The 14736-nt window shown below is 36.1% G+C and overlaps 1 protein-coding gene across 3 annotated transcripts in view; it reads left to right on the top strand.

Moving 5' to 3' along the window:
- CUL3 (cullin 3) overlaps positions 1-13386 on the top strand; it is a 57795-nt gene extending 44409 nt beyond the window's left edge. For all 3 annotated transcript variants that reach the window (XM_075716223.1, XM_075716225.1, XM_075716224.1), the window contains 6 exons: positions 2630-2754; positions 3095-3191; positions 4241-4375; positions 9416-9602; positions 11330-11475; positions 12186-13386. In XM_075716223.1, the coding sequence (XP_075572338.1) occupies positions 2630-2754; positions 3095-3191; positions 4241-4375; positions 9416-9602; positions 11330-11475; positions 12186-12317 (822 nt within the window). In that variant the 3' untranslated portion in view covers positions 12318-13386. The remainder of the gene's footprint in view (positions 1-2629; positions 2755-3094; positions 3192-4240; positions 4376-9415; positions 9603-11329; positions 11476-12185) is intronic.
- The last annotated feature ends 1350 nt before the right edge of the window (positions 13387-14736 follow it).

Here is a 14736-nt window from a genome sequence, read left to right on the forward strand (position 1 = left end):
CCTCTCTTTTGAGATTATCAGTTACTTGCTCTAAATACTTATTTTTCTATATTGATACCCAGTAGTGCTTAATATTATATAATAAACAGCCAAGTACTTGCCTGTTTGCAGGTAAGTAGGTCTGTATATCAAGCAGGTTTGAATCGGTTTCAGAAATCTGCCAGGAATATGTTCACGGATGTACTCTGTCCGATGTCCCTGGCTGTGCAGGGTGATCCGAAATCTTTGCTCTCTTGAAGCAGTCAGCTGAAATCTTCCTCATCAGTGTACTGTGAATCATCATGAGTGAAAGAATGGGATATTTTTAAAGCAGTTTCAGAACAGGTTGTAGACACACATATAGATGTAAAAGTGTTTGTGGACAGGCAGCTTTACTACTGCTTTTTTTCTTTAGAGGGTAATCGTGTTTTCCTTCTAGAATGCTTGAAATACTAATTTCAAGAAGAATTTGTTGGAGCGTTCCCATTTTTTAGGTAGCATACAGGACTTGTACGTGGGGGGGGGTTGTGTGTGTTAAAGATTCATGTACTTTATGTGACAGCTTTACATTAAGTGAGTTAATAAATTATGTCTCTATCTTCTTTTTAGCTATGTATAGCTAATAAGATGAATTTAAAATGTTAACAGATATTCTGCTAGGTCTTATTTGAAACTTTATCTTTTTCTTGGCAAGGGACCAGCAGTTTGCCTGATGGTTGCCTTTTGTCATGGCCTTTTAATGAAATTTCTGGAGTATTTATTTATGATGGAAGTGTATATATTTCTATTACTGTCAATAATACTTGAGAAGAAACATAAACAGGAAGATTTTGGGGGTTTTATGTTACTGTTAACTTGCTGGTGATACTGTGTTTTATATGAAATAGTCCATTCTACACCTTTTTAAACAACTTGTGTACCTTGAATATATATATAGTGTCTCCTAGAGGAGGCAAGCATCTGCTCTTCTCCAAATAATCCTACCTGCAAAGTCTCCTGCTGGATCCTATATCCTGAGATACAGCTAGTGCCAAGGACTGCGTAGGTGATGATTGGTTTGCTCTCAGTAAGTGGAAAGCTCAGCACTAGGGAAAGTCCAACTTAATTTCTACAACTGTGATCCTGAAAGTTCAGTATGGAGTTTTGTAAAGATTAGATCACTTCAAGGCACTTTTCATTAGCTCATACCACTTTTATGCTGAAAAGACATCTTGTAAAATAAAGTGCTTCCAAAAGTTTTGCAAGTCACAAACTGCTCAGTGCTCTGTATAATGTATGATGCGAAGCATTCTAAACTAATCCTGTGTTCTGGTCTGACTAAGACAAAAAAAATTTGGGAAACTGTTGCCATCTCAACTAAGATGTTTCAGTTCCAGATAAAGATATTTTCTGTATTTTTCTGTCTGCATTGATGGCCTTTCCCTAGGTTTTGGCTGGAGGGATAAAACTGTTGAAGCTTTTTATTTTTTTAGGTGATTCACAGATTAACTAGTTGTCTGTATGCAAATGCCTGTTTGAATTTCTATTGTGAGCCTCATGACATTGGTGATATGAAATTAGAAGCAGGGCAGTAATGTTGGCTGCAGAAAAACCTTTACATACTTTTGCAAATTGTTCCTCTTAAGCAGTAATGAAATTTAATCAAGCGGATTTCTGTATGAGTAGCCTGTTACCAGTCTGTCTAGATTTTTCAGAAGTTTCCTAGGTGCGAGTTTCCTAGGCGCGAGTTTCCTGATGCACGCAGGCTTTCAACATGCATGATACAAAAACTCTTCCATAGTGCATGGAAATGCTACTCTGCTATTTAATAGTGGAAGTTTCTGAGTTCATATGACAGTTTTTGACCTTCTAAAATATAATTTGCTCTAAGTAGTGGGTTTATAACAAGTTGGATATAGTATGCTTTGTTTTTTCTTGCCCGTAATGTGTGTTCTTTGAAGGTATTAGTTATACCTCCTAGAGCTGAAAGTAGTTAGTTTAATAATATTAGGCTTAGTTGAGATACCTAGTGAGGATTATGCCTCACTGGTAGCTAGATGTTTATCACCTACTAATGCATCTACTTTATAGATCAGCACTTCAGTTGTAGAATGTTTCCTAACCAGTGCTGAATATTTATGGTAATTGCTGTTTTTAGGGAAAGTGCCTAGGTCGTGTGTGTAAAAGTGAGTATGTGTTTCCATTGCAGTCCAGAGGTAAATTGCAGGAAAGGCTCCCTATGGTTTAACATTAGATATTCAATATTTACTGGCTGCTTCCAGAGAGTAAATTTATAAACAGTTGTTTTGAAACTGGTATGTTTAGCAACCTGGCTTTACTGTATGTTGTTAAAAACCTGTTTAAAAAGAATTGTTATATGTGTTATGAGTTCTGTTTAGGATCACAGACATTTCGTTCTTGGTTAAGAATTTATTTTGTTAAATTCTGTACACTCTTAAATGCTAGAAGGAAATATTATGGAGGATTTTTGCTGGAGCATCTACTCTGAAAGTGATGAATTCATTTGTCTGGCTTTGTCTATAAACATTTTTTTTTTTTACATACATCTTCTTAGTCTGTGAAAATTCTGTACATTTTGCACTGATACAGAAAAATGGTGAAATGTGATCTGCTTTTAAAATAGTGGATGTTTTCTTCCAATTGTCCTTAGGTCTCGTTAGGTGGTGTTGATCTTACAGTGCGGGTCCTCACAACAGGTTACTGGCCTACCCAGTCAGCCACACCAAAGTGCAACATCCCTCCAGCTCCCAGACATGCTTTTGAAATATTTAGAAGGTATGTATTAAAACGGATTTTTAGGGAGAGGTTTTAAGAAGAAACTTTCTAAAGTTAACTTACAGATATGTTTTGCCATTACAGTTAAATCGTGTTAGCATACTGTTGTTCTTCAGTTCATGCAAAAATTAGAGAATGCAATAGTCGCATTAAAAGGCTTGAGTTTTTGGGAGCATTTAATTAGAATTCTGTCAAGAGTTAATGTTTTGAAAAAGCGAAAGTTAGACATTTCTCGGTGTCCTTAATGGCTATGAAAAGTCTATGTAACTGTTTAAAGCAATTTCCTCTTAGATACAAAATGTGAACTATGTGTTAAATTTTCGATTAAATTATATTACAGATTTTATTTAGCCAAACATAGTGGGCGACAGCTGACACTCCAGCATCATATGGGTTCTGCAGATCTCAATGCTACTTTCTACGGGCCTGTTAAAAAGGTAAAGTATCAAGATTATGAAAATATTGTATCTCTCTTTAAAAGTAAGCAAATGCACATTTGTAATAACTTAAGAATTTTGTAAAATAAAAGCTTTACCCATTACGAGTGTAAGAATAAAAGATGTCTTCCATTGGCTTTATAGTCTGATTCTTCCTTTCTAGCAGTTTTGTTTTCACCCCCCCATCTAAATCTAATTTGAATGCATCACTTAGCATCATCTCTTTGTTACCTCATAGAAAAGGCGTAATTTTGATCTTGAAGAGACCTCAATGGTTTGAGTGTTTTGGGTTTTTTTGACTGTGAATCAGTTGAAAGTGAAATGAAACTTGTTTCTCTTTCACATTAACAAAAATTACTTTTAAAAGTGTTAAGCCAAGTTTAGCCTGCTTTTTGTATGCAGAGTGCTAGCAATGTAGACAATGCTTTTTTCAAACATGAGAATCTTAGTAGAGTTTATAGAAGTACAGTGTTTAATGTTTATGTATACAAGACAATAATTGCTAGTGATTTAGACCAGTTCTAAAATGCTAAGCTAGAGGTAGTAATGGCATGATGCTTGGGAACATAGAAGGCAGTGCAAAATTAAAATAAAATTCTTATAATGCAAAGTATTAATAATGTGCATTTGTGAGGATGTTAAAATTCTATTACTGTAGGATAAATATGTTGATAATTTTAGAGAAGAGAGAGAAAACTGGAGGATGGGCAAGTAGTGGAACAGGAGCCAGAGGGGTGGTGGAATCTCTGTCCTTGGAGATGCTCAGTATTTGACTGGACACAGCTCTGAGCATCCTGCTCTAGATGGCCTGGCTTGGAGTGGTGGCTAGACTGTGGGACCTACAGAGGTGCCTCCAACCTCAATCACCCTGTGATTCTAAGGCAACTCCTGGAGAGATGTTCTGTTTATGCCACCAGGTGTATGCTATTCTATCACTTGAGTAGACTGATCTCCTAGATAATTATTTCATCATATAATTTTCATCTTACTGAGGTAAAATATTTTGCAGTGGAGAATAATCTAAGAGTAGTTTTGTAATTTTAAAATAGGAAGATGGCTCGGAGGTTGGCGTAGGAGGTGCCCAAGTAACTGGCTCAAATACACGGAAGCACATATTGCAAGTCTCCACTTTCCAGATGACGATATTAATGCTCTTTAACAACAGAGAAAAATATACATTTGAGGTAAGCATTGTGGTTTTCTCACCTGATTTTAAATAACTGTTTTAGGCACTTTCTTGTCCTCTTGAATAGACCTTTGAAGATCAGGTGCCTCTCATTCTATTTGAGTGTGGATCAGGCCAATAAATACAGGAAGCAGATCATTAGCAATGCACCTGGGAAGCAATCCTAGGGGAGGAAATTATTTGGGAACAGAAGTTTTAAGAAATGTTGGAGAGAGTTGTGACTGTGGTTATTCCTAGGCCACAGAACAGCTGAAGTTGGAATGCAGCAGGTGGCTCCATTTGCTCATTTTATCTTTGAGAAACTGGATTTAGAGTTCAAAGGGGGGGAGAAGCATTTGTATCCTGGCTTCTTAAACACTGAAGTGCTTAAATTGGCAGGCTGGAGTGAGCTGTAGGATGAATCAAAGAACTTTCATCCTTTCTCTGAGCTGGTGAGCCGGAAAGGACAATGAAGAAGATCCAGACAGATTCTTAACAAGGAGACTAGAGGGGCATTGCTGGAAAAGGTTGAACTGGGCAGCTGATAGATGATGAGGAAGAAGCCTTTGTTGAGTGGAGGAGGATCTTGTGCTATGAGGTTTGAGCATTGTATTGTTAATGTCAATTAATAGTTTCATTAGATGTTATCGTCTGTTTGCGAGAGAGCACTGGCAGCCTTGAAAAGCAGTATGGGTGCAGTTTGAGACAGAGTGGATTTCAGCTTTTCTCATCTACTTTTGAGTGTGCTGTGCATAGTAATCATTTGCCTTTTTGTTTGGATTTTGTTTTCATCTTATTTGGCATACTTGTAGCCTGTTAATGAGGAATGTTCCTTTGCAACAGTCTCAGTTGAGATTAAGGAAGGCAGGGTTTGATAAGAGGCTCTTAATAAACTACTCGTAGTTCAAAAAAAGATTATTTTAGTGCACAGAATGTCATGTGTGTTGTGAAACCTATTGCAGGAGCATTACAGCTTTGAGTACTTTCTCTGCAGAATACTTGGGGGGGCGGACTTAACAGCTCATCTTTTCTTGAAGTTGGTGTTGAAATTGGGCTGGTGGCTACCTTATTCCACAGAATTGTAGGCTTTCTCAGTAGCAGAGCCTCACCCATATATGAGTAAGCAATTCTTGGTAGAGCAGTGAAAAATACAATTTCTAATACTTGCTCTAAATTATAGTTTATTTTACTAAGATTAGATGATAAAGAAATATGTCTGTGTTATTTTAGGTTGTGTATGTTTTGTTTATTTCTTGTCTGGGAGTTCCTAAACTCTTACTTTGTGTCCCACTGTAACTAAAACATTAAGAAGGCATAAGTGTTTTGTTTGGTTTCTTTGGTGAAGTGTGTGGGAGTTGTCTTTAACTCCAGCCAGGAAAGCTTATGAAAACTTCTGAGTAGAATGAATTTTGTCTTTGTTCATTGATTATTGAATATCATCATTAATTGCTGAACGCTGGGCAACTGTTATTTCTCTGTCATACCAAATTAGTGCTTTTACTGCAACATAGCATGAGAGATGACTTGTGGTGTGTGCTTGTGTAAGCACAAAACTGTCTGATATACAAGTGTTTCTGCAGATTCACAGCTGAACAGATTAATTTGAAGTTGCCTTCACAGCTGAACAGACTTTGATGTTTTGTTTTGCAGTCAGTGTGATTATTAATTGCAAACTTGACAAGATGCTCACAATAATCCTAATGGCCATTAAGCCATGTGATTGAGGGGAAAAATGGGATAATGATGATGCAAAAATTGTGCATAAGATGCTACAGAAACTTAAAGGATTATTGCACAGGAAAATTCCTTCACAGAAATGTATGAGCTTATTGTATTCCTGTACAGCAATGTTTTATTTATATATGCAAAAGAACCAGTGGCCATATGGGTCTAGTTTAGTGCTACTTGAATTGAAGGATCTTCATGCAAGCCTTCAATGAATGCTAATTTTTTTTTTAAGAATTCAATTTTTTCTAATGACTCTCACCTAGTACTCAACCTATTTTTCTGTTACAGTACATCTCAGTATTTTAAAAGGTGAAATGTAAATTTTTTTTTAATGATGATGTCAAAAATAAGCAGAAAATTTTTGGTTCTTTCTGTAACAAACAAGAAATACAAATGCACCTGTAGTAGAGGTAAAGTTGTTGAATAATTCCACAAAAATGAGAGATTAGAACTTATAACTGGCTTACCTGTTTTTTCTTTTGCTGATCTCTGCTTTGGAAGATACACAAGTTGAAGTCTGTAAATAAAAATAATTTTTTTTTTGTCAGTTCAACAAAATGACATGATGTTTTTCCTTCTAATTTCCTTCTGCACATTTTCCTTCTAATAAACTTTTCTTTGTGTAGAACTGAATGGAGGCAGTTCCATGCCTAGAACCATCTGTCTTGTAGCCTCCAGATAGAGCTCACCTGGTAATATTTTTAGAACTAAGATTGTGTAATCAGTACTGCTCTTGTGCACAACTCTAGTGTGGCCTTTAAGATAAGGCATTTTTGGAGATGGGGAAAAAACCTATACTTTTTTCACTGTTAACATCAAATGTCTCTATAAAAAGATGTTTAGAAAAATTATATGCTACAGACTGAAGGAAAAAGAGAACAGGAACATCTGTTATCCCTATTTACATTCATAGCTACTCTTTTTTATCCAACTCAAAGTTTTTGCTGCCTTCTGAGGCAGCATATTGCAGTGCAATTCTTTCTGAGGTTCTTATTTTAATGCTAGCTTATAAACTCTGAAACCCAAATGGTTTGCATACGTTAGTGGCTGAATTGTAATGCTACAGAGTGAAGTAAAATCAACACAGAAATACACAGTGGTTAGTAATATGGACTATTAGCGTCAAAAAAACTCTAATTCCATTTTAGCTCTTTGTTTCACTTTCATCAAAACAGAGTATATCTCTTTCCTTGTAGAAGTTATTTAATTTTGAAAGGATTAATTTTAGGTGCTGGTCAAAAATCAAAGTGTGGGAGCCTGCATCTCACAGGCATTACGTCATTAGTAAGCTGGATTTGGTTTGTAGCCTTGAGGCTTTACATTTATCTAAGTCCTAAAATCTAAGTGTCACCTTCCTTTGGTTTGTTAAATTTATGCTGATCAACCCGTTTCAGTAAGACTTTTTGTTTGTGACCATGTAAAGGATTATAGCAGTTTGGGGTTTTTACCTTGTGCTGGATCTGGAAAAAATGTGTGAAGGTGACAATTGTGTTTTAAATAAAGCAACAAATGAAGAAATAGTAACTTTCTGTGAGCTGCTGGGGAAGAGGCATTTTGAGACTAGCAAGTAGTTACAATATGTGGATACATGTCACTTATTTCAAATACTATGAATATTTCTGAATGCATTATGCTAAGAATACTCTTAAGTTTAAGAACACTTTATTACCCAACCATCCATAAGCTGTAGGTATCAAAAATTCTGAATTTTTTAAATTTTAGATTTACTGATTATTCATTAAAATTAATTTGAGCTCATGTCAAAAACAGTATTTTACATGATTTCACAAAGTCAACATTGCATGTGTAGTGTTGGGTCTGTAGTTGAAAAGTAAGGCAAGTTTGAGCCTTGGCATCACAGAGACCTGGTATTGAGATTGTATATGAGATGCACTGTAATTAATGACGAAGTCCAAGCAGAGGCCAGTACATCCAAATTACTTTTATTGTATGTTGTCAGTGGTCACAGAAGAGTGTCATTTTTTTCTGGTTTGATTTTTTTAAAAACCTGAGTACACTCAAGAAATAACATAATTTAATAGATTTTAGTTGTACTCTGAAGTTTGATTTCTTTTTTAATTTATTTTTATTATTCCTCCCCCCCCCCCTCTGGTCACTGTTTTAAGAACTTTTAACAAGTTCTTCATAGTTCTTTACAGATCTTAGTATTTTGATCACTGGGAGTTGTTACTGCTGCCTTTAGCCTGAAGGTCATCGGTTTGACTTGTGTGCCATGAGCATTTAGGAATTATGGGGACAGTGGAAGAGCCTGCTACTGCTCTTGGAGTCAAAGGCGGGGAAGCTGGGAAAGTGACAGCTCTTGTAGACAGTTACATGTCTGTGGAGTTTATTTTTTCTATTTGGTAGTTTAATCTTTGGCTGCTAGAGGTCTCTCAAGAGTCTGAATGGGAATGTGAAATCAGATGTCTGCAGTTTCCTCAAACGAGAAAAAGGAAGAAAATAAAGATAAGGCTAAAATGAACTTCTAATGAATGGGAGCTCAGTAAATAAGTTAGGTTTGAGGAAGCAGTAGTAGTTGGCCTACTCCTAGAGGATGTTAAAACATCATTCTGCATCCAGTATAGTTTGCTTACTAACTGATGATCACTGGTGACTTACCTAATGTACAGCTCTCAGCTGAACTCTTAAGAATACTGACAGAGGTGCAACAAGTTATGTACATGTTTTTACAAACGTGCTTCTTCAAAGTTCATGCATTTGCTGCACTGTGATGGGTTTTTTGTATTTCACCTGGAGAAGTCCTAGCCAAGGGCATCTAGGCTGTAAATAAATTGTTTCAGGTTATTCAGAAAGGATGTGTAATTAATCTAGAGTATTTCTATATTATGGTAAAACTAGACCTTGTTTGCTTCCATTCGTAAAGATCTTATTTTCAACAGTGCTGCTGAATGCAAAAGCATTTATGCAGTTCTTCAGGAATGTTCAGGAACATCATGGATGTTTTCCGTCACTGAGTTACTTAGAAGGCTTGATTTCATTCTGTTCAGCAAATGTTGGAGACAGTGAACAAATCCTTTCAGCCTCCTCAAAAATTACAGTGAAGTGAAACAGCTGATTATTCATTTGTCTTATTTTCAGCTCAGGGTGACTATTTGACAGAATTCACTGTCTGTGCATTGACCCAGGTGGATCATTTTGCACAGTACGTGTTGAGACTTCGCTACTGAATGAATTCTAACCTCTCAAGCCTCAACTGTCATAGTATTATTTTGCACACTTGAAGGTGGATATTTCAAGCAATTGGTGCTGCTGTTTGCAAAACATGATACTTCTGCCATAGCCATAAACTAATTAAGATATTTTTCTTTAGGAAATTCAACAAGAAACTGATATCCCCGAAAGAGAACTGGTTAGAGCCCTACAGTCCCTTGCATGTGGCAAACCAACACAACGTGTTCTTACAAAAGAGCCTAAATCAAAAGAAATAGAAAATGGTCATATATTTACAGTGAATGATCAGTTCACATCTAAACTACACAGAGTCAAGATTCAGACAGGTAAGTGAGCTTTATATTCCACTGTCTTGCAGTCCTAAAACTGCCTTAAAATGTCAAATTATATTTTGCAGGATTGATGTCCATACAAGTAAAAGGAAGAGAGTAATATATTTTTTTGTTGATGATTGGTTGCATCAAAATGAAAATTTAAATACTGAGAAAAGTGTGGAAGTCATAGTTAAGCCTTTTACTTCACAATATTTGTAATTATCTCTTAAAAGGAAATGTTGAAAGACAAATAAAATTCAAATTAAATAGTAAAATTAAAAACATGCAACTGATTGATTCAGAAATAGGAAAATTGCCTTGTAAGTTGCTGTACTGCTGTGAAATTGAGTGACATTTTTAGCCCATGACACAACAGCCAGGTAGCTATAGTGTTTTTGGGCAATGATTCGGGTTTAACAAATAAGAGAGGCTGATTGGTGCAATACCACTTCATTAGCTCATCAAAGTGCTGGTTTGTGTTTTGCATAAGTAATGTTGATACCTTTTGTCTAGAAGGCTCTCTGGAAATAATTTTTGAGTTGTAGCATTGCTGTGAATACACTTCATAGAGCGTTTTGGAAGATTAGTTCTGAGTTTTAGTACATCTAAAAATACTTTCTGATTTCGCAGATCTCAGTACATAAAATATACAGCATCACTGGCACATTGGTAATTCACATGCTGTTTGTTGCACGTAATACAACTTGTTGGGCTTCTCTGCAGCACGCTGTGTCCAGGGATGCAAGCGTGTGAAACCCAGTAGTACCTACAGACGTTACACTGCATGTATCCCTCTGCATAAGCTTCATGCACATGCAGGGTGCTGTGGTGTCAACACATTTGCTGTCTCTGGAGAATTTTTCTGGTGAGCAGGAGCGCAGCAGCCAAATGAGGATGTTGAGAACCCTCTGATCAGGGCCCAGGGCACATCCCTGGCATAATTAAAATAAATTCTGTGACAACTGTTTAAGCTTTAGTGGAATTCTGCTTTTTCATTTCCAGTCCACAAATGTCTGTGAAAGGGGAATATGATTTGAGGTTCAACATGGTTTTAGAGCAAATTTGATACTTGTGGTTTTATGTTTCAGTCTTACACAGAAGACTTCTTATGTGTATCTCTTTAAAACTGATAAATACTTGGGGCTTTTGAGTGAAGAAGGGCAGTGGGGGGAAACTGGTATAGCAATGTGGGAGGAGGGCTTGGTTATAATGATGCTTGGGTGAAAGGGTAAGAAAAGCTAGACATAAGGGCAGAAATAAAGCATAAATAGAAGAGGAGAACAGGATACAAAGAATATAATTGAGTTGGAGAGGAAAAAGTTGGACTGTTTCTTCTGACTGATGAACTTCTAAAGTATTTAACTAGTTTGTGAAGTAAATTTTCAATCCTTTTTTTATTTTAATTGATTATTTGCTATATTAAAGAGAAAAATATTTAATGGGAGCGTGGGGGTTGGTGGTGCCTGTAAGCAGATTTGAGTACTGTTCAGATTTTAACATAGCAATAATTAAATAACAGATTGTTACCTTGTCAGTTGCTATCAAAATATGCCAGCAAGTGTCAATATGTTCTTGTGGCTGCTTTTCATAAAAAAAAAAAAAAAAAAATCAAGTTTGAGAATGTCAAAACTCAGGAAAATATAACTTGATGTCTAGATGAAATAAATAGTGACGCTAACACTTACACAATGAAATTAATTTTAATTTTGCTAACATACTTTACACTCTCTTTCTTTAAGTTGCTGCCAAACAAGGAGAATCTGATCCAGAAAGGAAAGAAACGAGGCAGAAAGTAGATGATGACAGAAAACATGAGATAGAAGCTGCTATAGTTCGGATAATGAAATCTAGGAAGAAGATGCAACACAATGTGCTAGTAGCAGAGGTATACTTGTACACGGTTTTGATACAGGCTTGGGAATTCTTTTTGCTTTTCCCTTTAATTCATGAAAGTTACACAGCTCTCACTAACATGATTCTGAAAGGCTTTTGAGCGATGCGGTATTTAATCTATCCTGTTTTGGTTTTTTTTTTCTCCCTGCCTATCTGAAGACATCTAAATCCTTACCCTTCAGTTTAGGATGTACCCATGGGTATATCTAATTTTCCTTCTTCCTTTTAGTGCCATTATGATGTTACCAAATTCCTTGAAATAACAGTTGGCAAGAAAAAACACTGTACTTAACATGAATTATTTTCTGCTTTGATCTTGTTACTGACTGCTGGGTCCAGGTTTCAGAGATTTGAGCTTTCAGCAGAGAAAGAGTCCTGCTGCTCTTAACTCCTAAGTTCTGACAGCTTCAGGAATAGTATGCATTTCCCACTCTTGAACTCCCTTAGGGCTGTGAAATTGAGAGGATTCTCAGGTTGTGACCATGCCTGTGTAGAGGGTCAGTACTTTGAATCGTACCCAAAAATGAGCAAGCAACTGATGGGGGAAAAAACTGTCAGAAGTTTGCGGACTGCTTCTTACGCTTCATGGTTGTAGCCAGCCCTGTCTGAACCTATTTTTCTGATTATTTTGGTCAGTTAGGATACTTAATGATCTTACTTGCCCTGTGATCTTATATTATTGGTTTTGATCTTATGTTTTAGGTAACTCAGCAGCTGAAGGCCCGATTCTTACCAAGTCCAGTTGTTATTAAAAAACGTATTGAAGGACTTATTGAGAGAGAGTATTTGGCACGAACACCTGAGGATCGCAAAGTATACACTTACGTAGCATAAAATGCATTCAGAAAATTTGATTTATTCTTGGACTATACTCTTCGCATGAACTGGGAAGTTCTTTTAAATCATTAATATTAAGACGACCATCTCTTCTATTAAATCACAATACATGTTCTAGACCATTCAGATCAAGCCTTTTACTCCTTTTGAGAGTTTTCAACATGAATTGATTGAGCTTCAAGCTTTTCAACGTTATCCCTGTAGAGATCATCCTTACAATTCTTCGGGAAAATGTGAATGTGCTGCGTTTGTTTTCAATACTGTATGAAAACAGAAAAATAAAAACAAATTTAGAAAATACAGCTCATTTAAAAAAAAATAAAATTGTTGGAATTTCATTTCCCCAGATCTTCAGTGGTGATGTAAATGTGTTTCTGTAGTGTTGCTTAGCACTTCGCGCATTGTATAAGTTGGGTTTAAAAGAAACCACAACTGGTAAGGCAAAATTCCCAGTTATATTGCTCTGCTTCAAATGTTTCTTTAACTAGCCATGTTTAATTTAAATATTTGGTAATTTTTTGAAGGCCCAAGAAGACAACTTGAGCATGTTTCACTCTTCCAGCTGCACTCACTGTTCCAACAACATGAATCAGGAACTTCTCGGGGCTCAGAAAAGACCATAATAATTTTGGCTTTCCCTTCTGTAATTTGAGTTCTTCTAAATTAAACTCTATATTGATGAGGTTTGTTCTGGTTTCTTTATAGGAAAAAGGAAAAGATTTTAGTGTGTATAAACTGTATAATAATTTTTGCTGTTGTACTCACTGCTGATGGTGGATTGTACAGGGCGATGTTTTTATTTCACTAAATGTAGACAAAATAAGTTTAAAATAAATGGATTTAGTGTACACAATTAATTCAAGTGTGTTAGAGTACAGGGTTGACAATCTTTTGGAATTAAATACTGTCCCCTGGGGAAATGTACTGGGATTATATTTTGTTAATAAACATCACAGATGGATCTGTAGCCCCAGGGCTTCCCATCACAAGGGCATATTTCAGGAGATTAAAGTGAAGCCAGTGTGCACTATTTGTTTTTAAAAATGCATTTTAAACATGCAATAAAAAATTGTTACTGTAATGAAATTTTTAGTTCTTACCCTGGAACTTTTTTCTTCTTGTCAGTGTACTTCAAAAATAGATTAAAAATTGCAGTTTAGTGGCATCATTATTCTCATAGTTAGAAATTGTTTGAAGTGTGCATTGTACTGCAGAGTTTTTATTAAACAGTATTTCTGACATTCCAATGCACATATTACATGGTTTCTCTGCCATAGCTATTTTTCTGTTTTAATTCAAAACAGTATCTTTTTTCTAGGTTCACATTGCTTTCATCCATAGACACTGAAAAATATAGTTGGGATGGGCTTCCTAATATGTAGAGCTGGAGTTGAAACAAAAAGAAAAACTTGGTTGTAGAGCATTAGGATACTGCCAGAGCATTTCTAGATTAGCTGTATTAAATAAAAATGGTGGTGGTGTAATGGAGCAATGCGATTGAGAGAGTATTTTTCATAATGTGTCCCCACTTTCACCCCTCTCCAGCCTGTTAAGACACAATCCTGGCTATTGTTCAGTAGTAGGATATTTCTTCTAAAGACAGGGATTGAAATCAGGGTGGTACTTTAGCTTGACTATTCTGAAGCTTTTTTTAAGCAGCTTTACTTTAAGTTTACTGCACACCCCCAGCACACACAGAGGAGATTAGCTTTTTAAGTCATCAGAGGGGAGGTGGCTGAGGGACTTTCCTGCCATTGTTCATCAAGAATTTAGCCCCAGAAGAAAACTGCTAGGCCATCAGCCATTCTAAAAATGTATTTGCTGACTGTTATTAAAACACCTATGTGTCTCTGTACAGTATATGCAAAATTTTAATAGAAATGTAATTGGTTAGCCATAGAACAGTACTAAATACAGGTTGGATGAGAGTCTGGGTTTTGGATGGTGTCTTAAGTGGTCAGAAACATCTTTCTCAAAATGTAACTCACTCTTCCATGTATCAGTATGAAGGTTTTCTTTTATGCATATCTTATTCTTTTAATAGCATGAATGTTGTGATAATTGTGTGTTAATGCTTTCCCGTGTGCTTTTCAGGGAGAAATGGGTTCATGCCCCTTTTCCCTGTGAAGCTTACAGAGATACTAATGTTGCTGTCCGTGACAGGAGGACTGTCCTTAGCGTTGCGATTGTACTTTTGCTGTGCATCAGCCGAAGCTTTCTACCTCTGGTGGCTTTTGGAAGCCCTGAGCCTGAATGTTGTATGAATGACTGTATAATTATGTGTTTAAGGGTTTGACTTTTTTTTTTTTTTTTTACAAGCTATGTGGGCAAGAGTGTTTACTAAAAGAATAACAGGTGGTGATGGCTATATTCAGTAACAAATACTAAGAGTATAGTTTCCATTTTAAATTCAATA

This window comes from Pelecanus crispus, chromosome 9 (assembly GCF_030463565.1).
Source record: "Pelecanus crispus isolate bPelCri1 chromosome 9, bPelCri1.pri, whole genome shotgun sequence".
In the NCBI taxonomy this organism is placed as follows: domain Eukaryota; kingdom Metazoa; phylum Chordata; class Aves; order Pelecaniformes; family Pelecanidae; genus Pelecanus; species Pelecanus crispus.